Genomic DNA, 25381 nt, shown 5'->3' on the forward strand with positions numbered 1-25381 from the left:
ACAAGTATTCCTACACAATACCCAGTCAGGGAGTTGGTGGACTCCTAAAAGATATACTCTAATACTCGCGGGCAGCAAGCCCTTTATTACCTATATGTTTATTCAATCATAATTTACTTATTAACCCTATTCTATATGATTGTATACCGTATAAATAGGACTTTCATTTCACATCAAATATTTATATAGGAAACATAATTTAATATAAATAAAATCAAAATAAGTGTGAGAAATTGAGATGTTATGAATTCTGAATTCAGCATGACATTTTATACTGTGAATATCATAAAACACATATTTCTATTCTTAGTTACACCTGACTATCGTATGGCGCTTACCACAATTAGGACATGTTAGCATGTATTCATAGCACTAGATATTTCATGCATACCGCCTTCCTTAACACCTAGTGTAACCTTATCATGCTTTTACTATCATTAATACTGTCACGTGTATTTTTGCGTTCCTTAGTCAGGGCCTGAGTCGATATCTCTATATAGAGTGCCTTTTACTCAGAACTTATGTTCATATTTATGTACGAATTTATATTTGTTTTTCTTATAAGCTTGTTAGCTCTTCTCTGCTATCCTACTGAGGTGCAGCCTCCATGTGGTTTATACTTCAGTCACACGTTCACCATGTCTATTTAGAAGCCACCAATTCTAAACACTCTTACTGTATATAACCGTAGTCTTACTATAATGCACAACATTAACTCTAAAGTGCTAACTTCTTCTGCACACTGAGATAGGATACTCATGCTACCATATGGTTAACTCTGAGCGGTCTTGGTGGTTATTAGTACACATCCACAATGTGACTAAATCTCTCAACTGACTAGTATACAAAAATGATATTGTACTATCCTACATTTCTGTTGTATTGCATATGTTTCTACTATACTGTACATGGTATTACTGTACGATGTGAGAATCTTGCTTACAAAATCTTTGTAATTAAAGGGTTACTCCAGGAACCATGGCCACTTCAGTGATTTCAAGTGGTCATGGTGCCCAGAGTCTGTATGTGCAGCTCCAAAATGGGCTGTATAATTGGGACGACATTAGCCAGCGTGGAATAAGATCTCAGGAATAGCTAATGTCAATTGTGTGCATATTTCTGTACACAGAATATCATTCATTGGCTGAGAGTGACCTGCTGATGCTCTCGGCGAATGAAATGAGCGTCAAGCTACTCCCACCATCATAACCACTACAGCAGACTATAGTGGTTATGATGATTGAAGTAATCCTTTAATGTACGTGGCTAAACCATGTACTACCTTTTTTGATATTGTAGGCATATTATCTGGCAAGGGCACCAGTGGGGGGCGAACCTGGTCTTCTATAGATGGTACATTGACGACTGCTTTTTTGTATGGAGAGGGAAGGAGACAGAACTAATAGAGTTTCTCACATACGGGGCGGAGCCTGGGACTAAACCCAACCAGACGCCATCTCTGTCAGCTCCCGTCCGAAACGAACGAAAACGGCAAAAAACTGCCCACCAACCTGCAGCAAACTACCTCCGAGACCCCTCACCGACTCAGGGCACAGCGGGGAACGGGCGGATGCCCTTCTTTCAGCCCCCGAAGACCGGGAAGGCAAAGCCCCGAACCAAGGCCTGCTACTCGCCGGCCCTCTACTCCCTGGAGACTCTCCTCGGCGACTACCGGGGTTACCACGATCCGGGAGACGGAGAGGTGAGCTCAGCAGTACCCACATACACCTCTGCGACAATGAAACGCCGCACACAAAAAGGTCAGCAGCACATGCCGGCAGAACAACCCGATATAGGGGAAATGTTACAACGCCAGCCGCAATCCAAGATGGCGGCAGCCTCCCAAACACCAACGAGGCCTATTCCACCAGCCCCAACCTCGGCCTTGCACAGCACTGATCTACCAGCCCTTCAAACCATAGGGGATCATAATTTGGCTACTAAACAAGACCTCCAACAATGGATGCACGAAATCCAGGCATTGTTAACCAAAGATATAGGCACTATAAAAGCTGAAGTGCGCCAAAACACTGAAAATATCGATGCAGTGGCAGAGAAAGTAACGGCAACCAACAACGAACTCACCCAGCTTAAAGAGGCAGTGCACACCCTGCAAGCAGCCCACCAGGCGCTAACGGTGCAAGTCTCAAACCAAGGTGATCGCCTGCGCCGCAACCACATCAAGCTCCGCGGAGTGCCCACGACACTCACTCAGACCGAGTTACCGCACTTCCTTAGGAGGCTATTGGCTACAATCGTAACACCAGCGACAGCCCGGAAAATCACATTGGAGAGTTTCTACCGGCTACCAGCTGGACCCAACTCACCACTCACAGAAGCAAGAGACATTATCCTATGTTGCGCCACGACTCAGGACAAAATCACTATTATGTCGGCAGTGAAGGGCAAGACGCCCCTGACATTTGAGAACGCACAACTTCTTTTTTTCCAAGACCTGACTAGGGCAACGCTGCAGTGGCGGAAAACTATGTACGAACTAACTAGCCGCCTAAGACGTGCTGGAATACAATATCGCTGGGGGGCACCCAGAGTTGTGACACTCACCCACAATGGCAACACCTACAGGGTCACATCGGAGACCGAAATCCCCACTATACTCACCTCACTGGGACTTACCAACCTACCCACACTTGGAACAGCATATCTCGGCTAGCCATAGCCGAAACAGCCTCTCGGGACTCAGAGAGAGATATAGGGCACTGATATGTCCCCCGTGACAAATGCCACAGAAGTTATCTAAATGTTATTTGTTTTATGTTATATGTTTGGCTCATACATGTCCACATACAGTAGATAACAAAGTCGGGTTCACCAGACAACTCGTACCACACTCTACCGAACTCACTCCCCCCCCCACATGCCCCCGGGGTTAAGGGCAACCACTAACTTGTAACTGCACTTTAGCCCCCCAAATTTTATACATAGCACGGCACTCTTAGCTCATACAAGTGCACACAGACAAAATCTCCCTCCCTCGGCACTTACACCACTACAGCCAAATCTAACAACCACGCAACACCGGAGGAGCCACGACACTAACACAGGGTAACACACCATCGCTTACCACACCTAAAGCCAACAGAAGAGGCGCACGCGCTAAAACTTGTTCTACTATTGTAATGTAACTTGTTTAAAAAATTATAAAATGTGTACAAACCTATGTGACAGAGGAACTAACAAATTTTCTATTCTACCATGTACAATGCATAACTCTTGTCGCTGATTGAAATGTAACCAAGCACATCTAAAATAAAGAATTAAAAAAAAAAAAAAATAGAGTTTCTCACATACATCAATAAAAATTAATATAATCTATCCTTCACATACAAGTACAGTTCCACTAACATAGATTTCTTGGATTTGGTCCTATATATGGACCAACATAACATTCTAAAGTCTGAGACTTTATTCCAAAAATGTAGATGTTAACAGCTATATTCTGACTTCCAGCTGCCATTACCCGTCTTGGTTATCAGGTGTCCCTTTTGGCCAATTTTTAAGGGTAAAAAAAAAACTGTACGGACCCTGAAATATGTGATCAACAACTCCAGAAGGTTAAACAACAATTTATAGAAAAAAGCTACGACGAAAAAGCACTAGATACACCTCTCCTTAAAGTTACCAATATAGAACGCTCAAATATCTTACACAAAAAGCAGGAGAAAGCCAAGCCAGATAAAAATACTGAGGACTTATGCCCTCTGGTGTTCAACTACAGTGCTCAGGCATACAATATAAAAAAAAAGTATACAGAAACATTGGCATTTACTTCGACAGGATTCCGCTTTAGCCATGCTTTTACCTGCAAAACCAAGAGTAATTTTTAGGGGGGCTCCCTCGCTACAAAACAGATTAGTACACAGTTTTAATAAGCCGATAAGACCTAACCATTTCTTGATTGGCAAAAAAGGATACTACAAATGTGGCAATTGCTATATATGCAAATGAAGTACTAAAGGGAAAAATTATACAACCTTTCAGTCCTCGGTAACTAAACAAATATTCAATATCAATGACTGCATCACATGTAACACTAAACAGGTCATCTATAAGCTAGAATGCCCCTGTGGCCTCCAGTACGTGGGCCAAACTAAAAGAACACTCAAGGTTAGACTCAGAGCACATGCCTACCATATCAAAAGAGGATTTGACAAACACTCACTCTCCAATCACTTCAGAACACAAAACTGGTGTCCCCGGATGCATCCAAGCACTGCCACACTTTTCCATAATTGCAAAAATCAACCGTGCACAGAATAGCCGGCACCAACGTTCACTTCTGTAGGTGGCTTAGAACTGCAGTAATTTATAAAGAAAAATCATTAGAGTTCTAAGGATAAACCAAGAGTTCTGGACTGGCTGTTAGTTTTGCACAACAAAGTTCAACAATTTGCACAACTTGGGCTTATATCTCTCTTTTCCAAAATATATATATATGTATATATCGTAATCCTGTTCCTCAATGGTTGGACTTGAGAACAATGCTGTACTGTTGCTTTGAGGCAATCACAGTAACTGATGCACGTTTCAGCTCTCTGAAGATTAATTTGAATCAGACTTTTCCCATAGATTCATAGATTGTCTGCCAAAAGAAACAGTCATGTATAAATAAATAGGTAACTTACACGATTTCAGACTACCACACCTATTCCTTTCCTCTTTTATATAAAAATTTCCTAAATTTGGCACATTTCTTAAGCAAGGAGATTCAAGTAGGAAATAGAAACGAAGGTGTCCAACACTGACCCTATTAGATAAGGATATGAGTTCACATTTCTGAGGAAGAACATGGAATTTAAAAAAAAATATATATTTTTATACGAAGGAAAATAATCTGATTGTTGTCATAGCACAGTATAGCAGAGTATGGTTGCTGTAGAAATACATTGTAGATTGATTTCCTGTTTTTTTTCCAAGTATAACTGATTAACTTCATGTGTGACCTAATAACCTTGTCCTGAATTTGCATGATCACATTAGATATTACACTGCACCTGTGCACAAAAAAATAACGGGACACTTCAATTTCCCACAATCCACACTGACGAGTGCATTGTTTACTATTAACCCTGACATTTTCCGCTGAAAGTACTATTTTTGTCCAGTTTTATTTTAGGATGTCCTGGCACGGATATTATACTACTGATCCTTGTGTGAATATTATGGATCTCTACTTCCTTCTGAAAAGGATGTGCAGAGCTTATCCGTCAACTTCAGGGCAGACAGAGGCCATAAGGCTAGGAAACCAAGTTTGTGTTCTAAAGTTGCACTTTCAAAGCATAGGACTTGGCTATTATTATATGTGTCATCCTAAATCATATTTCTTCCTAAAAATAACATTTCTCTGTTAAAACACATTTTTAGATCACCGAGGCTTACACACATACATGTACACAAATTACACATGTTCGTGTGTGTGTGTGTAGATCTCCCAGATTCCCGATTTGTGTGTCCTGTCCCAATTTTGTTCCCTGGATCCATGGACACCAGGGAACTGTCTTGGCAGCACATTGTGAGCACATCATTGGACATTACGCGCTGTCAATGGGCAATAGGATCCTGCAGAAAGTGCAACAGCAGCATTGTCTGCAAGATCCTGTAGGTTGGGGGCTGGCCAGACAGGCTCTTTTATAGACAGTTGTGCTCATTATCATGGATGATGCCCCATCAGAGCCTGCCCACTTGTCCAAATCTCAAACCTCCCTATGTTGGCAGGTATGGTGTGTGTTATCTAATAGATCAGGGCTTCCCAAAAGTTTTTGGGCCGAGACCCACTTTTGAATACAGTTATTTTTCAGGACCCACTTGCTTGTAATTAAATATTGTAAAGCAAATATCATGCTAAACTAATCTTATTGATTTTTTTTGATTGGGTAACTAAAATTATAGATCAGGGTGGTGCAGTAGACATTGCTTACCTAGATTTCAGTAAGGCTTTTGACACTGTTGCACGTAGAAGGCTTATCAATAAACTGCAATCTTTGAGTTTGGATTCCAATATTGTTGAATGGGTAAGGCAGTAGCTGAGTGACCGGCAACAGAGGGTTGTAGTCAATGGAGTATATTCGAAGCTTGGGCTTGTCACCAGTGGGGTACCTCAGGGATCTGTACTTGGACCCATTCTCTTTAATATTTTTATTAGTGAAATTGCAGAAGGTCTTGATGGTAAGGTGTGTCTTTTTGTGGATGATACTAAGATATGTAACAGGGTTGATGTTCCAGGAGGGATAAGCCAAATGGCAAAAGGTAAACTAGAAAAATGGTCAGAGTTGTGGCAACTGACATTTAATGTGGATAAGTGCAAGATAATGCATCTTGGACGTAAAAACCTAAGGGCAGAATATTTGATAGAGTCCTAACCTCAACATCTGGGGAAAGAGATTTAGGGGTGATTATTTCTGATGACTTAAAGGTAGGCAGACAATGTAATAGAGCAGCAGGAAATGCTAGCAGAATGCTTGGTTGTATAGGGAGAGGTATTAGCAGTAGAAAGAGGGAAGTGCTCATGCCATTGTACAGAACACTGGTGAGACCACACTTGGAGTACTGTACACAGTACTGGAGACCATATCTTCAGAAGGATATTGATACCTTAGAGAGAGTTCAAAGTAGGGCCACTAAACTGGTTCATGGATTGCAGGATATAACTTGCCAGGAAAGGTTAAACGATCTTAACATGTATAGCTTGGAGGAAAGACGAGACAGGGGGGATATGATAGAAACATTTAAATACATAAAGGGAATCAACACAGTAAAGGAGGAGACTATATTTAAAAGAAGAAAAACTACCACAACCCGAGGACATAGTCTTAAATTAGAGGGACAAAGGTTTACAAATAATATCAGGAAGTATTACTTTACTGAGAGGTTAGTGGATGCATGGAATAGCCTTCCAGCTGGAGTGGTAGAGGTTAACACAGTAAAGGGGTTTAAGCATGCGTGGGATAGGCATAAGGCTATCCTAACTATAAGATAAGACCAGGGACTAATGAAAGTATTTTGAAAACTGGGCAGACTAGATGGGCCAAATGGTTCTTATCTGCCGTCACAGTCTATGTTTCTATGTAAAGCGCTACAGAATTTGTTGGCGCTATATAAATGCAAATAATAATGCAGATTTTAAAGGGACGACTTGACTCAGCAGGAATACTTATGGTTCATCAAAAAAATAAAATATAAAAGTCCTTCTCGACAAGAGAATTTAAGTGGTAAATACAAAAAAGAAATAGGTCTTTCTCTACAGGAGGAGTTAAGTGGTTAATACAAAAAGAAAGTATAACAGTCTTTCTCAGCAGAAGAATCGAAGTGGTTAATCCAAAAGGAAGTATAATAGTCTCTTAGCAGGAGGACTTAAAGGGTTAAAACAAAAAATAAATATAATGTTAAATGGTTAATCCAGTGAAAATTAAAGGGACACTATAGTCACCTGAACAACTTCAGCTTAATGAAGTTGTTCAGGTGAGAACTATAGCTCCCTGCAGCCTCTCATGTAAACACTGTATTTTCTGAGAAAATACAGTGTTTACATTCAAAGCTAGGGACACCTCCAATTGCAGTCACTCAGACTGCCACCAGAGGGACTTCCGAGTTGATTGAGGCATAAAACGCCTCAATCCACTCAGATCTGCTGTCAGCACTGTGCACAAGCTTCCTGTCTGCGTGGGAGTGGCTTGAGCTGACAAGCTGAAGACCGAGGAGGATTCAAACTGTAAGTAAACTTATGTGTGTGGGTGACTGAGGGCGAGTGGGTGACTAGATGGATATGGATGATGGGGATGGAGAAAGTGTGTGTATGTCTAATTTTTTTACTACTTGTGTGTTTGCATAGAAACACTATATATAGAGAGGTCTCTATATAGTGTTTCTATGCAAACACAGTTTGGCTGAGGAGGGGGGCGGGTATAGAAAGATTACTTAGTATTAGTAAATTCTGACCCTACTCGCTATATCGCCATATAGCGCTGAGTTTCTTCATAGAGCGGCATTCAATGGCACTTTATGAAGAATGTGATTGGTGCAGCGCCAAACCGCACATGCGCACCACATCGCGATGGCTCTTCTCAAGGAGTGTCATTTTGACGAAAAAGGGGGCAAAGCTTAGCAGGGAGCTCGAAACTTACTCGGATTTTTTTTTTTATGGCAAGTTCACATAAAAGCAAGAAAGAAGGCTGGGGGACCTGTCTTTCTTGCTTTTATATGTTGACTATAGTGTCCCTTTAACCCAGGGCTGTCCAACCTGCGCCCCCCCCCAGATGTTGCTGAACTACAACTCCCATGATTTCCTGTCTGTTTCATTGAAAGAATCATGGGAGTTGTAGTTCGGCAACATCCGGAGGGCCGCAGGTTGGACAGGCCTGCTTTAACCTATTCTTCCTTTGACAATTATGTAATATTTGCTTAAAGCAGCAGTCATGCCAAACGTACCTTTCTTTAATCAATTCCTCTTCTCTCCCTCTCTCAGGATCTGTTCTCCGTTTCTTCCTATTTGCTCTAGTTTTATTTAAAACATAAGACAAAGTATGGACTACTTGTCTTATGGAGGTTTCTTACGCCTGACCATCTCTGACCAGCGGAGGAGCAAAGAGTGCTTCATTTCCGGTGGTCATAGAAATTTTCCCACAATTCTTAGCTTTCCTCCCTGTTCCCACGATGCTTCCTGTCAGTATTCCCGAACGTCCTGTCATTTTAGAGAGGACACCGGTGTTCTATCAGGTTCTCATACCTTCTCAGAATTCTATACCCACATCACTTCCTGTGACGCTATGAGAATCTGATAGAACACCGGCAAACTGACGAATTGCGTCCTAACAGAATGAAAACAGTTTCTTCATTCGTGTTAGAATGCAATTCGGGACTTTGTTTGGATCGGAATTTGATTCTAATGAATGAAACTCCGATCCTATTCGTGCTACGGCTGCATCTTACAGCCGCTTAGTAGATAGCTCCCCAATACTGTGGGAATTAGGGAGTTATCTACCAAAAGGCTGAAAGACCTAAATTGGTCTTTCAGCCAAATGTACTAATACAAAGTAAAGATTACCAAGTAAATTCTGACCCTACTTGCTATATCGCCATAAACAATGGGGGAGGAGGGGGACCTATTGTCCTCCCCCCGATCACCACCCCTGAGCGGTGGGTGGGGGTCATAAATAACAATGAGGGGGGACCTATTGTCAAGTAGGGTTATTCGGGAGATTTTAATCTCCCTTATGCTATTATGGGGATCATATTGACCCCCATAGACTGAGTGAGGACATGGTGGGATTAGGAAGTGGTGGGGAGCTGCTCCCTGCAGCTTCTATCTTTACATTTTACAAGAAGGGAACTGCACGTCGGTAACTCCCTCCTTGTAATAAACTGAACAAACAGGGGGCTGGCCAGACAGGCTATTGTTTGTTCTGACGAATGAATGGATGAGATTCCTGTTCGCATGCCCAAGTGTTTAACTGGGCATGTGCGGGAATCTCACAGCGCTATCTAGTATGGGCAGATGACGTGTCCCACAGGGACTTCATCTATATACACACACACACACACACACACAGAGAGATGGCGGCGCTTTGAACATAGTTCCAGGCACAAAATAAAGTTAAAATATGGGGAGCTTGATTGATTTTTCACACAGTATAACTATTGGAATTAAAATAACACTTATGGGGTTGCTAGGAGGGCACCACCAAGAATGGCACTTGGTGCAACAGTGGTTCATTCTTGACTATGTGTACCTTCAGTGACCGCAAACTGTCTAACCCCAAAATGATGCCTCCTGTCCCAATCTGAAGATCCCCCAAGCGGCATCCAGCTTCTGAATCAGAGTTACAGAAAGCATGGGTGCCCCCACTGATTGGCTGACACTAAGCCAATCAGTAGCTGGGGAGCTACATCTGAGAGACTGCCATGGTTCTTGTAACTCAAATTCAGAAACTGTACACCACCTCGGGGACCTTGAGATTGGTGATGAAGACAACCTTTGGGGTTAAACCATTAGAGAACAGTTTAGCTCCTAAAGGTAAGAGTGCACCTGGGGACCTCCTAGCACCATAGCAATTTAATTTAGATGAAATTATGGTGACTGGAATGTCCCTTTTATGAAGTAGTCATCAATTATCTCAGCCAATAATGCAGACAGCAGCACAGCCATCAGAGGTAAAAATATCCCAACACCGGACAAGGGCGGGTCGTAGACCTAAACGTTTAAAAGAGCACTATGTGTTGGGAATACACATTTGTAACACTACACTACTCCTTTAATGTATGCTGCCTTGAAAAATGTGAACTCTCTGATGTAACAAACTAGTTATTAGTTTGTGACCAACATTTTATGTTGTCAGATTGCCACCTTTGTTGTTTTTTTTAGAACTCCCATAAACACAAAGCACCATGCCTACTACAGCTAATTATAGTTCTTGAGCAAAGATCATTGAACGTCCTAGTCAACCCATGCAGGTTTGGACAGTGATATGCAGATAATGCAAGGGGTACCTATTGCATGGCTAATGCAGGATTTAAACAAAAACTGCAAGTTCATCCATAGTTTGATGGCAGTGGTAGCCTGAGCAGGTCAGCTAACCATTAAATGCATCATGCATTTGAAGGTGGAGTCCAGACTGCACAGGCAACATTTTACAGCTTGTTATGGCTAACCTTTGGCACTAAATTGGGCCAAGGCAGAGCTGAGCATCACAGAAATATACCTCGACTATAGTGCCAGAGGTTAACCTTTATAGATCTAGACATTGTCTTTTTAGTGATCACAGTAGTCAACTTAACCAACATAAACTCAGACGTTTGACTGTCTAAAAGATGCATATTAAAATGAAAATATAGATTTGAGGAAGTAACAAAAAATATAAAAAACATTGCATTGGAATTCTGTAGCTGTAGGAAAAGGAATCTTTCCCCCCTCTCAAAAGGTTTAGTCAGTAAGTGTAAAAAAAGTGAAGCAAATTAAGCTGTGTTTAAAGGATCAGACAGGTATTTGGGAAACCAGTTTTATTTAGAACAGTTCAGAGTAGAAATTTACTTCTCAGCAGCCTGCTGTTCTGGCATGCTTCTAATGATGTCTGAATCACCTACAAGACAAAGACATACAACATTATGGTCAGCATTTCCTAAATCCCAGAGCACAGATTTAAAATCAGTTTCCCACCAAACCAAAAATATTAAGTACATTTAACATTAAAAGATGGGACAGTAACCATGTCATAAGTGAGAAAATAGTGTCAAGAGATCACTCCTCATGAATCTTTATAATTAAAAAAAGGGGGGGTGGGGGGGGAGAGAAGAGAACCAAGGCTGAAAAGTTTTACTGTTGTAGTTTTACATGCTTAATGTTTGGATTATTTGGGAGGGTTACATCACCCTGCATCTTGACTGCCTCATCTGTCTCAATGCCCAGCAGACGCCAGGTAAAAAGAAACCGCAAACTGACTACTTACAATAGAGAGGTGCCAGGTAAAATGGTTATATTTCTTGGAGTCTTCCTTTAAAGCAGTACCCAGCATTTAACTTTATTGAACTTTGCATTAAACAAAATATTGTTTTTCATAATAAAAGGTAAAGTGTAACTAGCATTCAAGAATCAGAACTAGATATACAGCAAGCTCTGAGGACACAGACTAGTTGTAATCTAGCGAATCTCTAGCCCGGACAAAATCACAGATCGGTTAAGCCGGCGAGAATATATTCGCAGAACACAAGACCCCTCCCACACACAATTTTACAGTAGAGTAAGGAATGTTCATTTAGAAAGACATGATTACCTGGGTCAATAATGGCCAACGTGCACACTCTGTAGTACTTTCCGCAGGCTGTGCCCAACTCAATGTTGTTACCGCTGTAGTGATGGACACCGGTCTTTGCCAACATTGCATAGTATTCAATTTCTGATTTTCTGTTGGAGGTTAGAAAAAATTAAGATAAAAGATCAGGTTACCAAACAAACACAAGTAGGATCTGTCTCAAGAAACTTAAATCTATATATAGTTGTAACCAAACATTAAGTTTTTTAAGCTTTTTAAAGGAACACTAGTAACCAGAACTATAGCTTAAAAGGACACTAGTCACCAGAACAACTAAAGCTTATTAGATTTGTTCTGGCGAGTAGAATCATTACCTTCAGGCCTTTTGCTGTAAACACTGTCTTTTCAGAGAAAAAGCTGTGTTTACATTACAGCCTAGTGATAACTTCACTGGCCACTCCTCAGATAGCTGGTAGAGATCCTTCCTGGGTCATGGCTGCCTAAAATGTATCCACACATTCAGAGTCTACTCCCTCTGTATGCAGACACTGAACTTTCCTCACAGATTCATTGATTCAATTCATCTCTCTAAGAGAAAAAAAACCCAGCCCCCCCCCCCTCCAGATAGTCTGACACGATAAAGTTTCCTTCATAAAAATCACAACTTGTTAATACCACCAAGACGGAGTATCTAGGGGAACTGTGTTTAGGCTAGCAGTAAATTTACTAAACAGTGAGTATAGGTTATATTATCCTATGGCTATATGCAATAGCAGAGCAATAAGAAATGTTAATTGTTGGTACTGTTACGGTGCATATTATCCTACTACTGATAAATAAAATGCTTCTGTATTAATACCTCGTGTCCCTGGGAGAAAAGCTAAAGGCAGATACCCTGGTTCACATCTATACCTAGGATACTCTCTCAATACCTCTTTCAATATGGATAGAAAGTAAAGGGGGGGGGGGGGGGGGGGAGGGAGGGAAAGGAAAAGTAGCTACCATACGATTACTAAAAGTCCTGCATACTGCTACAAATCCCACAAATCCCTAGATCTCCTAAAAACACCTTTGAAGGTGTTCTATTCTAATGCTCGCTCTGTAGTCTATCATTCTCAATATGCTCAGCCATCCAGTATAGATACTATCCGGAAAAGGAACAGAACAAAAACAAAGAAAAATATCCAATATGGGGTGCCAAGTACCCATATAAAAAAAAAAAAAAAAGGTCTGATTTTATATTTTCACTAATGGAGCACTTCATTATGCACATTTACCTTATTGCTCTGCTATTGCATATAGCCATAGGAGGATATAACCTATACTCACTGTATAGCAAATTTACCCCTAGCCTAAACACAGTCCCCCACATACTCTGTCTTGGCGGTATTAACAAGTTGTGGTTTTATGAAGGAAACGTTATTACCGTGTCAGAATATCCAATGGGGAAAAGTAGGCTGAGTTTCTCTTTTTCAACTATGTCTGTTTCCCAATGTTAAGTCAAATTGTATCTTATCGTGTAGAAACAAATAAAGGTATTAGTCTTTTGGATACATGACCAACCTTGATTTGTGGAGCATTATACCTCCAATACAGTAGATAACTTGAAGGAACTTCTGGTAGCTGTTAAGCAGACCCATCGGGCACACAGTGCAAATGCAAGGTGGGCTGCGGAGGCCATGTGCCAAGGCCACAGGATCTCCCCTGCCGGTCTATGCAGGGCCGGCACTATCCGAGCGCCGGCCCTGCAGTAGTCTACGACGGGCCGGTAGGGGAGATCTCCCTCACCGGCCCACATGCAGTATATGTCGACCGCCGGCGGGGAGAGAGGAAGGGAGACAGCCAGCCAGGAGAGGTACCCGGAGGAGCTCTAACTTACAACTCCGCCGTGTTCCTCTTGCGAGATTCAGAGGGTGCTGTGAGTACCATGGCAAAGCTCTGGGTCTCACGAGAGTGAACTCTAGCCCCACAGGCTAGAGTTCACTCACAAGTAGGATCACCAGAGATGGATGGATGGAAGCAGCAGCAGGAGCCCCACTCCCAGGCTATAAGGTAAGCAGGGAGGGGGGATATAATCACCCAAGTCACATCAGCTTCACTTGCTCACACGCAATTACACACACACTGCACCCTTACGCAAACACAGCACCCATCACACACACACACAATACGCTTTCCTAGCATTTTTGTCTCCTGGTATCCCATCTATAGAGACACCAGAGACAAATTTCAAGCAAACACAGTGCAAGCATATTATTAAATTTGCTTGCGCTGTGCAGAACAAATACAGGGTCTTTTTCTCATGCTAGAGCTCTTCAGCAGAGCTCTGCGCATGGTCTACCCTGGAAGAGCATTGAACCGACATGCTCACTTTGTGATGGGGCATGCTTGTCATTGGTGATGACAAAACACACCCTATCTGGCCCCGCTCCCTTTTTAGTGGGCCGCTGTAATTAAAAAATGCCCTGGCCGAATGTGCTTCCCAGTCAGGCCCTGCTGTTAAGTATTTATTTCACTTCGGTTCTATTGATATATATATATATATCAATAGGCATTTGAGTTCTCCCCTGGTTGGGGTTCCTCTTTCCTCAGTTTGTTTTGTATTTTAATGTAAACACTGCATTCTCAGAGAAAAGGCAGTGTTTACATTACTACCGAGGAACACCTCCAGTGGCAGTCGCTCTGTATGGAGATGCTGAACATTCCCCATAGAGATCATTGACACTTTTTTAAAAAATGATCTCAGTGGAGGACAAAGTCACAATGGAAGACACATACACAGACAGGAATACAAAGTTCTTGTATTTCAAACAAGATGCATTACATTTTTCTCACAGACGCTTCCCACTACTCAGGGAATACAAATTTAATTTAAAAAAAACACTAAGCTCTCACTGTGACAGCATGCATCTGCAGACAAATAAGTGGACCACTTTTAAAGCAGGATGTGTCTGGAGAAAATCTTATTTTATTTTTTCATCTAGTAGGCAGCATTGTGCCTAAAGTACCATATATACTCAAGTATAAGCCGACCCGAATATAAGCCAAGGCCCCTAATTTTATCCAAAAAAACTGGGAAAACTTATTGACTCGAGTAAAAGACTAGGGTGGGAAATGCAGCAGCTACTGGTAAATTTCTAAATAAAATTAGATCCTAAAAAAAATATATGAATTGAATATTTATTGTGCAGCGTGTGTGTATGAATGCAGTGTGTGTATGTGTGTTGCAGAGCCTTGGTGGGGGATGGGCAATTTTATTTTTATTTTTAATTATTTTAATATATTTTTTATTATTTCTTATTATTAAATTTAATTATTTTTTTTATTATTATTATATATTTTTTTCGTCCCCCCTCCCTGCTTGATACATGGCAGGGAGGGGGGCTCTCCTTCCCTGGTGGTCCAGTGGCATTGGCAGTTCAGTGGTTGGGAGAGGGGGCTGCAGAGATGTTACTTACCTGTCCTGCAGTTCCTGTCAGCTCTCTCCTCCTCCGCGCCGTCCGTTCAGCTCTTCTGTCAGCTCACACTGTAAATCTCGCGAGAGCCGCGGCTCTCGCGAGATTTACACTGGGAGCTGACCGAGGTGCTGAACGGACGGCGCAGAGGAGGAGGAGAGAGCTGACAGGAGTTGCAGGACAGGTAACATCTCTGCAGCCCCAGTCTGTATTATGGCAATGCAAATTGCCATACAGACTATTGACTCGAGTATAAACCGAGTTGGGGTTTTTCAGCACAAAAAATGTGCTGAAAAACTCGGCTTATACTCTAGTATATACGGTAAGCATCTATCATAGAAGTCCTTTTAAAGTGTCTCCAAAAGTGAACAGATATTGTGCTTTTCTCTTGCATAAATGTTGGAGATAGTTATAAACAATCCTTCACTCTTATAGAGCTACTTGTGGTTATGCACAACTGCTATTTGGTAAACCAGTTCATTATCCTCATCATGGAGGCAAAATAGATCCCAATACTCAATGGACTGTCTCAATGTGAAGCCATCAAAAGGTCCATTCAGAGAGAGTCAAATTAGAGGTACAAGTGACAAATCACATCTTTTCTTTGCACTTAAACATCTAACTGAAACAAGGAAAATGTAAGTTTAAGAGGTGACAGACATTTGTGCTTTTCCATAGAATGCTAAAGCAGGAATGCAAATATTTTATTCCCGTTTCACTGCAAACACTTGGGCACATCTGGAACAGAATGTCAGGCATTGCCTACCCTTTGAATTAACCCTTTGTTAGAATGTAGTACAGAGAATTTCGTTTTTAACATTCGGTTTGCAAACAGACTACTAATCAAATGTAAAATCCAAAACATGCACTCACCTCAGAGCTGGACAGTTATTGGCAAGAATAACCAGCTTGGCTTTGCCTTGACGAATCATTTTCAATGTCTGCTTGTAACCAAGGACATATTTACCACTTTTCATAACCAGCTGAAGTCTAGAGTTAATGGACTCTAAGGACTTTTTCTAAAATGGAAGATGGTGGAAAAGTTTGATTAACTCAAAACTTAAACATTACTATTTTACCACAGGAAAATAAAGTACATCTCCAAAGAAGCTTGTTCTAGATATAAAACCAGAACACAAACATGTAACTTAACATTAGAGAACTCAAAGGCTGAAAAAAGGTTGTGTTAATGTTTAAATAGAAACTAACTAAAGCATTTTTTTTTTACCATTAAGCATTTCATCTATTTTATTATTTATATAGCTCCAGCAGATTCTGTTGTGCTGTACAATGGGTGGACTAACAGACATGCAATTTTAACCAGACAACTGGACGTACAGGCCCTGCTCAATGTGCTTGTCTAGACAGGTCTATATACGGTTACCTTTAGTACTAAAGGTGTTTTGGTCTATGATACATAATGTAGCCCATCAATCTAGCTTTGCATTATCATATGTGTATCTAACTCATACAATAATCTTAACCCCTTAAGGACACATGACATGTGTGACATGTCATGATTCCATTTTATTCCAGAAGTTTGGTCCTTAAGGGGTTAAAGAAGCCATATGACTACTTACAGATTATCAAGACGCTATATAAATAAAAATATATAATAAAATATTCTCACTTCAAAAGTTATTTCAAGTATACTAAAGCACATCAGCTTGCTGAAATGATTAATTTGGTAACTAAGTTTACCCTGGCATATTTAAAAACTTTAATTTCAAGCGAAAATTGAAATTCTATAAAGCCCCTCAGACAGATGGGAGTGTTTACAGCCATACTCACATTGTAGTTCAACAAAACAGTGAGGGATTCTCATATATACAGACATGCACATTTTAATACAGTTAGTTCACCTATACACATTTAAAGACAGCTTCAAACTTTTGTTTTTGGTGGGGGATCGATCCCCTGGGGGTCTCACTACACTCAGGTGTGCTACAACGCTGTGCCGGTGTATGAAAAAGTAGTTGTAGTACAAAGTTGTTAGACATGTGGCCATCACCTAGAAAGGGTCCAGTATAGGATGCATGCACTAGACTTGCTCTACGTTTTATAAAAGGATTTTAAAAGTAATTCCAAATTAAAAAAAAATTATAAAGCATTACAGAAAATAAAATGAATGCTGTAATACCAACTAAAGAGAAAAGAAAAAAAAATCTAAGCCAGTTTAAACCTCTGCATGTACTTTAACTCATCAGAGACTGTTACTGTGAACTCCCCAGATTGTGTCTAGGAATATATAGTGAGACCCTATGGGAAGGGGCCAGTGCTGCACAGTGTGAGTGACAGTAACATGCTGCCGGCTGATACTCTGTCAGGCAGGGCGGGAGGCCCCCAGCCCGGACCATGCTCCACGTGAGAGACGAGGCCTCACTCACTCACCGTCTTCTTTGCGGCCACCATGGTTGCAGCGCTGGGAATCCGGACCTGCAGGAGACAGGAAAGGACACAGTGAGACTCGGGACAGTGAGAGCTCTGCGTGCGAGCTGTGACCGACCACCTGCGTGGCCGCGAACGGGGTGAAATCCCCTCGGAATCCGGAGCCTCACTCACCAGAGGTCTAGCTTCAAGATGGCCGGGGACCGAGAAAGGAAGGAGCTCCCACAATGCAACGCTTTTGAGCCTGGTCCCGCCTGCTTCCCAGGCGGGGGAATCCTGGCACGCACGCACGCCTCTCTTGGAACGCAACGCTACGGAGCGCGGCTAGGGTCAAAAATAGGAAGAAAGTCAAATTATAAAAGATGTGCTGCAACAATTCAGTTCCAAAACATAAGCTTCCTTAAGGCGTCAAGACAATGGACTGAAATATGCACAAATCTTCCACATCTAACTATCTATCTATCTATATACACACTCTACTGGGGTGCTTGATATCTTACATAGCTGGTACCAAGACCTTTGGATTAACAGATGGAGAATTCTCTCAAATAATCAATTATGGCCTAAATGATGCCATTGGATTCTGATTTGCTACAGTTCATAGATTGTGACTTCTTAGTGTATTATTAATATATACATGGATATTAAAGAGACACTATAGACTATTATTGTATTATTAATATATACATGGTATTAAAGAGACACTATAGACTATAGTGGCTCTTTAATGTCCATGTATATATTAATAATAGTGTCTCTTTAATATCTATGTATATATTAAAGGACCACTATAGGCACCCAGACAACTTCAGCTTAATGAAGTGGTCTGGGTGCCAGGTCCAGCTAGGATTACCCCTTTCTATAAACCAGCCTCTAGTGGCTGTCTTATTGACAGCCGCTAGAGGCACTTCCGCGCTTCTCACTGTGATTTTCACAGTGAGAAGACGCCAGCGTCCATAGGAAAGCATTGATAATAATTTCGTATGGACTGGCTGAATGCACGCGTGGCTCTTGGAGGAGGAGAGTTCCCCACCCGGCGCTGGAAAAAGAGGTAAATTTAACCCCTTCCACCCCCTAGAGCCCGGCGGTATGTTTTCCTGGCACTATAGTGGTCCTTTAATAATACACTCAGAAGTCACAATCTATGAACTGTAGCAAATCAGAATCCAATGGCATCATTTAGGCCAAAATTGATTATTGCTATGGCCGGCCTTAGGGATGTGCGGCTGCAAAGGGCGCCATGGACCAGGGGGCGCCATGTGGCCGACACAGCTCGTAAATGGCCGGGTGACAGGAGTTCAGGGGAGCAAAAACAAGCACCCGGGTGGAGGATTTCATTATTCTCCACCCGGGTCTATTAAAAAAAATCGAGGCAGCGGGGGCGGAGCTTAATGAGGGGAGGGGCTAATACCTTCCCGAAGCCCCTGGTAACTGCTGCACAGGAAGAGGGAAGGAGTCCCTGCTTCCCCAACAACCAACTGCATCCACTGGAAAGAGGTAAGTGTGTGTGTGTGAGACTGTCGGTCTGAGTGACTGTCTGCTTGTGTGTGTATGTGTGACTGTCTGTCTATGTGACTGACTGCCTGTGTGTGTGACTGTCTGTGTGACTGTCTGCCTGTATGTGTGACTGCCTTACTGTGTGTGTGACTGTCTGTGTGTGACTGTCTGTGTGACTGCCTTCCTGTGTGTGTGTGTGTGTGTGTGACTGTCTGACTGCCTGTGTGTGTCTGCCTGTGTGTGTGTGACTGCCTGTGTGTGACTGTCTGTCTGTGTGTGTGACTGCCTGCCTGTGTGTGACTGTCTGTGTGTGTGACTGCCTGCCTGTGTGTGTGTGACTGTCTGCCTGCCTGTGTGTGTGTGACTGTCTGTCTGACTGTCTATCTGACTGCCTGCCTGTGTGTGTGTCTGCCTGCATGTGTGTGTGACTGTCTGTGTGACTGCCTGCCTGTGTGTGTGACTGTGACTGTTTTCCTGTCTATGTGACTGCCTGCCTGTGTATGTGTCTGCCTGTGTGTGTGTGTGACTGTCTGTGTGTGTGACTGCCTGCCTGTGTGTGTGTGACTGTCTGCCTGCCTGTGTGTGTGTGACTGCCTGTCTGACTGTCTATCTGACTGCCTGCCTGTGTGTGTGTGTCTGCCTGCCTGTGTGTGTGACTGTCTGTCTGTGTGACTGCCTGCCTGTGTGTGTGACTGTGACTGTTTGCCTGTGTATGTGTCTGCCTGTGTGTATGTGTGCGTGACTGTCTGTCTGAGTGACTGTCTGCCTGCCTGTGTGTGACTGTGTGTGTGACTGGCTTCCTGTGTGTGTGTGTGTGACTGCCTGCCTGTGTGTGTTACTGTCTGTCTAACTGCCTGCCTGTGTGTGTGACTGTCTGACTGCCTGCGTGTGTGTGTGTGACTGTCTGTGTGACTGCCTGCCTACCTGTGTGTGTGTTTGTGATTGTCTGCCTGCCTGTGTGTGACTGTCTGTCTGTGTGACTGTCTGATTGTGTGTGACTCCAATTGTGTGTCGCTGTAGCTGTGCCGTTGTGTGTGCCTGTATGTGTGACTGCCTTTAACTGAGTGTGTGTGTGCGCACATGCCTGTAACCGAGTGTGTATGACTGTCTACTTGCAATGGTGTATGTGTGACTGTCTGCTTGTGACTGTGTGCCTGTAACTGTTCGTGATTGTGTGCCTGTAACTGTGTGTGACTGTCTGCCTTTAACTGTGTGTTTGGCTCTGTGACTGTCTGCCTGTAACTGAGCATGTGTGACTGTCTGCCTGTAACTGTGTGTGTGTGTGTGTGACTGTTTGCCTGTAACTGAGCGTGTCAGACTGTCTGCTTGTAACTGTTTGTGTGACTGTCTGCCTGTGCCTGTGTGTGTGACTGTATACAGGCAACTTGGTGGGCGAGGAGGGGGTGGGGCACCGTAAAGACTTATCGCACAGGGTGCCTAATTGCCTAAGGCCGGCCCTGCACACACACAAACATTTCTTCACCAGATTAAGTATCATATAGTGTCATATGTTTATTTTAAATAAATATAAAGAGACAGAGAAACTCATAAATAGAGATAAACATAATGACTTACAACTTGTTGAATATATAGATATATATATTCTTTCTAGCACTGTAAATAATTCACTGTAAATAATTTATTTAACCACTTTTTACACACAGATAACCATAAACCCTGTGCCCAATCCCTCAATAATCTCTGTGCAGCATCATCCTTGGATATCATCTATCTATAATAAACTCCCACTGATCAAAATTAACATGAATCCTCTAACACTGCATCCACCATATAGGATGACTTCTGCAGAGAATTATCATATCCATACTGCTCATACAATCCCTTAGGGTACATCCATCCCCCTCCCCTCTTATAATTACAATTCTTTGAAGTGAGAGACATTAGAACAGTATATTATTAAGCTAATAATAAAAAGTAATTAATATTCACACAATGTCTACCACTGATAAACAGAATATACAGTAAATGGATCAAGAAACCATGGAGGATTTGCAGTGTTTAAATATGTTTATATTTGAGATCAGGGGGTTCATTTAGCCTACGATCGGTAACCATTGAAATTGAAGCCGTCAATCAAACAACGTCCGCCACAGAGATTCTCTCACTCCTCCCATTTAGAGATAGTCACGTGGGGCAAGGCGTCACTATCGACGCGAGGCTACTCTACCTAACTAGTCAATCTAACTGACTAGGAGCACCGCCCCTCCTCCGCCCCGCCTACCGCCAGTCACATGGGCGGAGTGTGATACATGACGCTATGATCACATGGGGCGAAACGTCACGATTGACGTCACGGGATTCCGGACACGTGACCGGACCACGGAGGAGGAACCGAACAGCTGATTGGTCACAGGGGGTTTAAAAAGTCCCGGCTTTTTTCAGGTGATTTAATTCTTAGCCCCTGACGAAGGTGTTCTAATACACCGAAACGCGCGTCGGGCGTTTGCTCTCCGTTTTTATTTTTCACTTTATCACTTATTTGCTCACTTTAGGGACACCTTTGCTGGTTAATATAGATGTCTTCACTTTATACAGTGCTGTCCATACAGCTAGTGTGATGGCACATTAGGCAGCAATTGCTCTACTTCAGAGTTAGCTACAGATTAGAACACCCTTGAAGGTGTTGGGAGGTAATTAGGGACTGATGTACAGCCTGTCTGTCGGATAGATACCAGATGAGTCAGTTTCCAGTCTCTAGCATATAGATACTAGGGGAGTTAGTCTCCAATCTATATCTCCCTCTGTACAATAAGCAAGGAAGGAGTTACTTTAGCTGCATCACTTTTGATGATTGCAACACTGTATTGAGCTAATACTGTGGCTTCTTACCCTTTGCCTTTTCTATTGCTGCCAGTGTGTTTCTATGGGAAAATTTTTTGTTTGTTCTTGGTAACCAGACCACAGCTACAAACACCATTTACTTATCGGTTAGGCAATAGCTACCGATAAAGGGAGACTGTTTATCGGCAAACTATGCTATTAAGGATCCATTAAAGACAGCAGTCATTTTTTCTCTGCACAAGTACCGATATTTACTCAGTAAGGAGTCGTCTATCTCCTACCTCCCACTGTTTTCCCATAAAAATAAGGGACATTACTGTAAGGCTTAGTAGGCACGGACCTCCAAGTTGTTCAAATATACTAACCTGCCAGATAAATAAAATTTCTCAAAACTCATAAATACCCACAGATCTTTGTGCTATCTATCTATCTATCTATCTATCTATCTATCTATCTATCTATCTATATTAACAGAGACTGGAGGGGAAGGGGTTAACAGTGGGTGGGAATATTGGCTGACAGGGACTGGCAGGGAAGAAGTTAACAGTGGGTCTTGAGTTTGGCTGACAGGTGCTGGAGGATAATTTATTGCTTGCATTACAGGGAGGGAGATAAGCACATATAAACTCTAGCCTTGTCTCTTTGGTGCAGTCCTTACACCACAGAAGACATGCCTCTATTCATTGGCTGCAAAAGGTATGTTTCTTTCAGAGACTGGGAATGAGGAACATGTTGAAATGTGAGAGGGAGTGGCTAAGGAGGCTAGGTTACACTGCTTAAACCAGCAAAACATTTTACAGCCCTGCAGGAAAACCAAAACAGAATTGAAAGAAAAGAAACTAACCACTTATGAGCTTGTTAGCTTTAATTTAAGTTTGACTCCTTTAGCTGCCTGGAGTATCCCTTAACACACTTAAGGATGGTCACATTTTTTTCTAATGAAAAAGTGAGTGGATGTAGATAATTGACAACCTGCTCACCCTTTCTGCACTTAGAAGAGTATATTTTATCCAGACATCTAATCTATAGCATGTTCGACTGTCTTTCAGAGTGGGGAAAACAGAGCCCTAGCATCAGCTCCCACCAACTGTATCTGCAGAGATAGCAGGCATCGCAAGACTCAGCCAGCAGGGCAAACATGTAAACATAGAGACATAGAATGTGACGACAGATAAGAACCATTCGGCCCATCAAGATGCCACAGGCATTAAGCACTGTGGTATATATGTATGATGGCAATAAAGGGTTAAGTCGTCCTGTTGGTTCAGTGAGGGAAAGTTAGTGAAAGTTCATGACCCCTGGTTAGATTCTTGGGCAGAGTAGGACAAATCACTGGGCAGATTTGATGACACAGCTGTTGCTGGGGACAAGAGCTGGCTGGGGATTGGTTTCTGGCCACGAGTGAGAAAAAGAGCGGGAAGCCAGGTAAGCATAAAAGTGGTAGCGCGAGCGCAATCCCTGTCAGAGGTCTTTCAAGACCAGGGAAGCACGGACGGACCCCAGCACCTCACCTGTTCCAGACACAACATGTTCTCTGAAGACCTGATGTCCCATATGAAAGGAATCTGGAAAATGCCTGGAGGGGAATCCTGGTTAAGAGACTGCTTAATTTCGGTGCCGGGAGCTTTCAATGCTGAAGGGAGCCTCCGGTAGCAGCATCCTCCCGTACAGAATGCTCTCGTCTGACGGAGGTTCCGGCCTGCGACACGACGTGCACTGTGGGCAAATGTGCGGTACAACCGGGGAAAAGAGAGAATGCACTGCGGTGCAGAAGATTGGCTCCAAAATTTAAAGACACAGCTGATGGAAAGAAGAGAAAGAGTGAAAGAAGCCTGCCCTCCTCCCCTGCGCCTATTGGGTCAGGGTAGAGTAGAGGGCCGGGCTGAAGACTTACTGAAGAGGATTGAAGAGAGTCAGGTGATGCCAGTGAGAGTCATCTGGACGACATGTCAGTCCTAGAAGAAATAGAGGTGCAAGGCAAAGCTGGTACTTCAAGTGATGAGTATGAACGCAACTCTGCTCAGTAGGTTAAGATTAGTGAGGCGTTTGTAGAAAGTGGGTCCGCAGCCCGGGGCTCCTGGGACTGCCCGGGCCTGTGGACCCCGCAGCGGAGAGGCGCTGGTTGGCTCCCTGTTCCCCTTCCTGCCTCTCCTCCCCTGCCTCCTCCCTCCCCCCTCCCTCTCGGGTCCCCCCTGCCTGCCCGGGCGCCTGGTCCACTCCTCTTCTCTGCTATTCCTCCTCTTTATCTACTTTACTTCTCACTCATCTTCTCACTAGGGTCCTCGCTCTAGCCGAGGGCCTTCTCGATACTTTTTTACATACTTAGCACACATAGGCATTGATAGCTCACTGAAGCTTACAAATAGCACAAACACCCACGTAATCACATGCCAGACAGGTAGGCACCAGGGAACGGTACGGTTTCTACACACGCCGAAGCTTAGCTGAATTGGGTACAAAAAAGGCAGGAGTCAGCCATGGGTACTATAGTACAGATGACACATTGCAATCGGAACAAGTAAGCAGGGCCACCACCCTTGTCTAACATTACTAGCGGCTCCACCGCAACACTGTAAGATAAGTCATGACCCAGGTATACTCTAAGACCCTTAGATAGCTATACGGTAGGCACCACCGGATGCCCGCAGAAGCCCACTTTCTCACCTGGCCACCTGTAAATGAGTCACTGCGCATTATAAATAAAAACTGACAGCACATGTGCGATGTCCGCGCCCCCAATGAAGAGCCTTGTGTACTGGGCATGTATTGTATTACCCAATGTCTATCAAGCCTACCAAATGTATGCCTCTACTGTAATAAGATGTGTTTTGCTTGACCACGGTTTATGCTTAACCCCTTAAGACCGCAGGATGTTCTATGCCGTCCTTATTTATATGGCTCTAAACGCCGCAGGATGGCATAGAACGTCCTGCGATCTTTTGTACTTACCCGGTAACCAGCGATACCACGCCAGAGATCGCGGTATGGGGGACTTACCTGGGAGCCCAGGGAGTCCCCCTCTGTCCTCTTCGGCCCCCCAGGGCCATGTGATCGCGAGGTCCTTGCGAGGACCCCGCGATCACATGGACGGCATAGCCGTCCATGTCAATGCCAGCAGGGGGAGTGCCTGTAATGACAGGTACTCCCACTGCTGCCTGGAAATAAAATAAGTTAAAACAGTGTAAAAATAAGATTATATATACTTAGATCATATATATATTAATTATATATGATCTAAGTATATATATATACACATATACACATATACACATAAATATACATACACTGTCTACGTGTATTTTAATATTAATATATACATACCGGTAATTATATATATATATTAAAATCAAAATACACGTACAATGATATTGATTAAATATATATATAATTTTCATTATATATATATATTTATTTATAATAAAAAATAAATATATACATATGTTAAAAAAATAAAATTAAAAAAATAATAAAAAATAA

At 42.7% G+C, this 25381-nt stretch overlaps 1 protein-coding gene and 1 non-coding gene across 2 annotated transcripts; both read right to left on the reverse strand.

Moving 5' to 3' along the window:
• Window positions 1-10998: 10998 nt before the first annotated feature.
• On the reverse strand, window positions 10999-17842 carry RPL30 (ribosomal protein L30). Its single transcript, XM_063450421.1, has 5 exons — window positions 17780-17842; window positions 17609-17653; window positions 16091-16236; window positions 11784-11914; window positions 10999-11093 (listed from the first exon to the last, which is right to left on the reverse strand). Exons 2-5 carry the CDS (start codon window positions 17627-17629, stop codon window positions 11041-11043), a joined length of 351 nt encoding a protein of 116 aa, XP_063306491.1. The 5' UTR covers window positions 17630-17653; window positions 17780-17842; the 3' UTR covers window positions 10999-11040.
• LOC134609570 (small nucleolar RNA SNORA72) lies at window positions 11581-11713 on the reverse strand. Its single transcript, XR_010090844.1, has one exon. It is a non-coding gene; the product is annotated as a small nucleolar RNA SNORA72 (small nucleolar RNA).
• Window positions 17843-25381: the final 7539 nt, after the last annotated feature.

This window comes from Pelobates fuscus, chromosome 4 (genome assembly GCF_036172605.1).
Source record: "Pelobates fuscus isolate aPelFus1 chromosome 4, aPelFus1.pri, whole genome shotgun sequence".
In the NCBI taxonomy this organism is placed as follows: domain Eukaryota; kingdom Metazoa; phylum Chordata; class Amphibia; order Anura; family Pelobatidae; genus Pelobates; species Pelobates fuscus.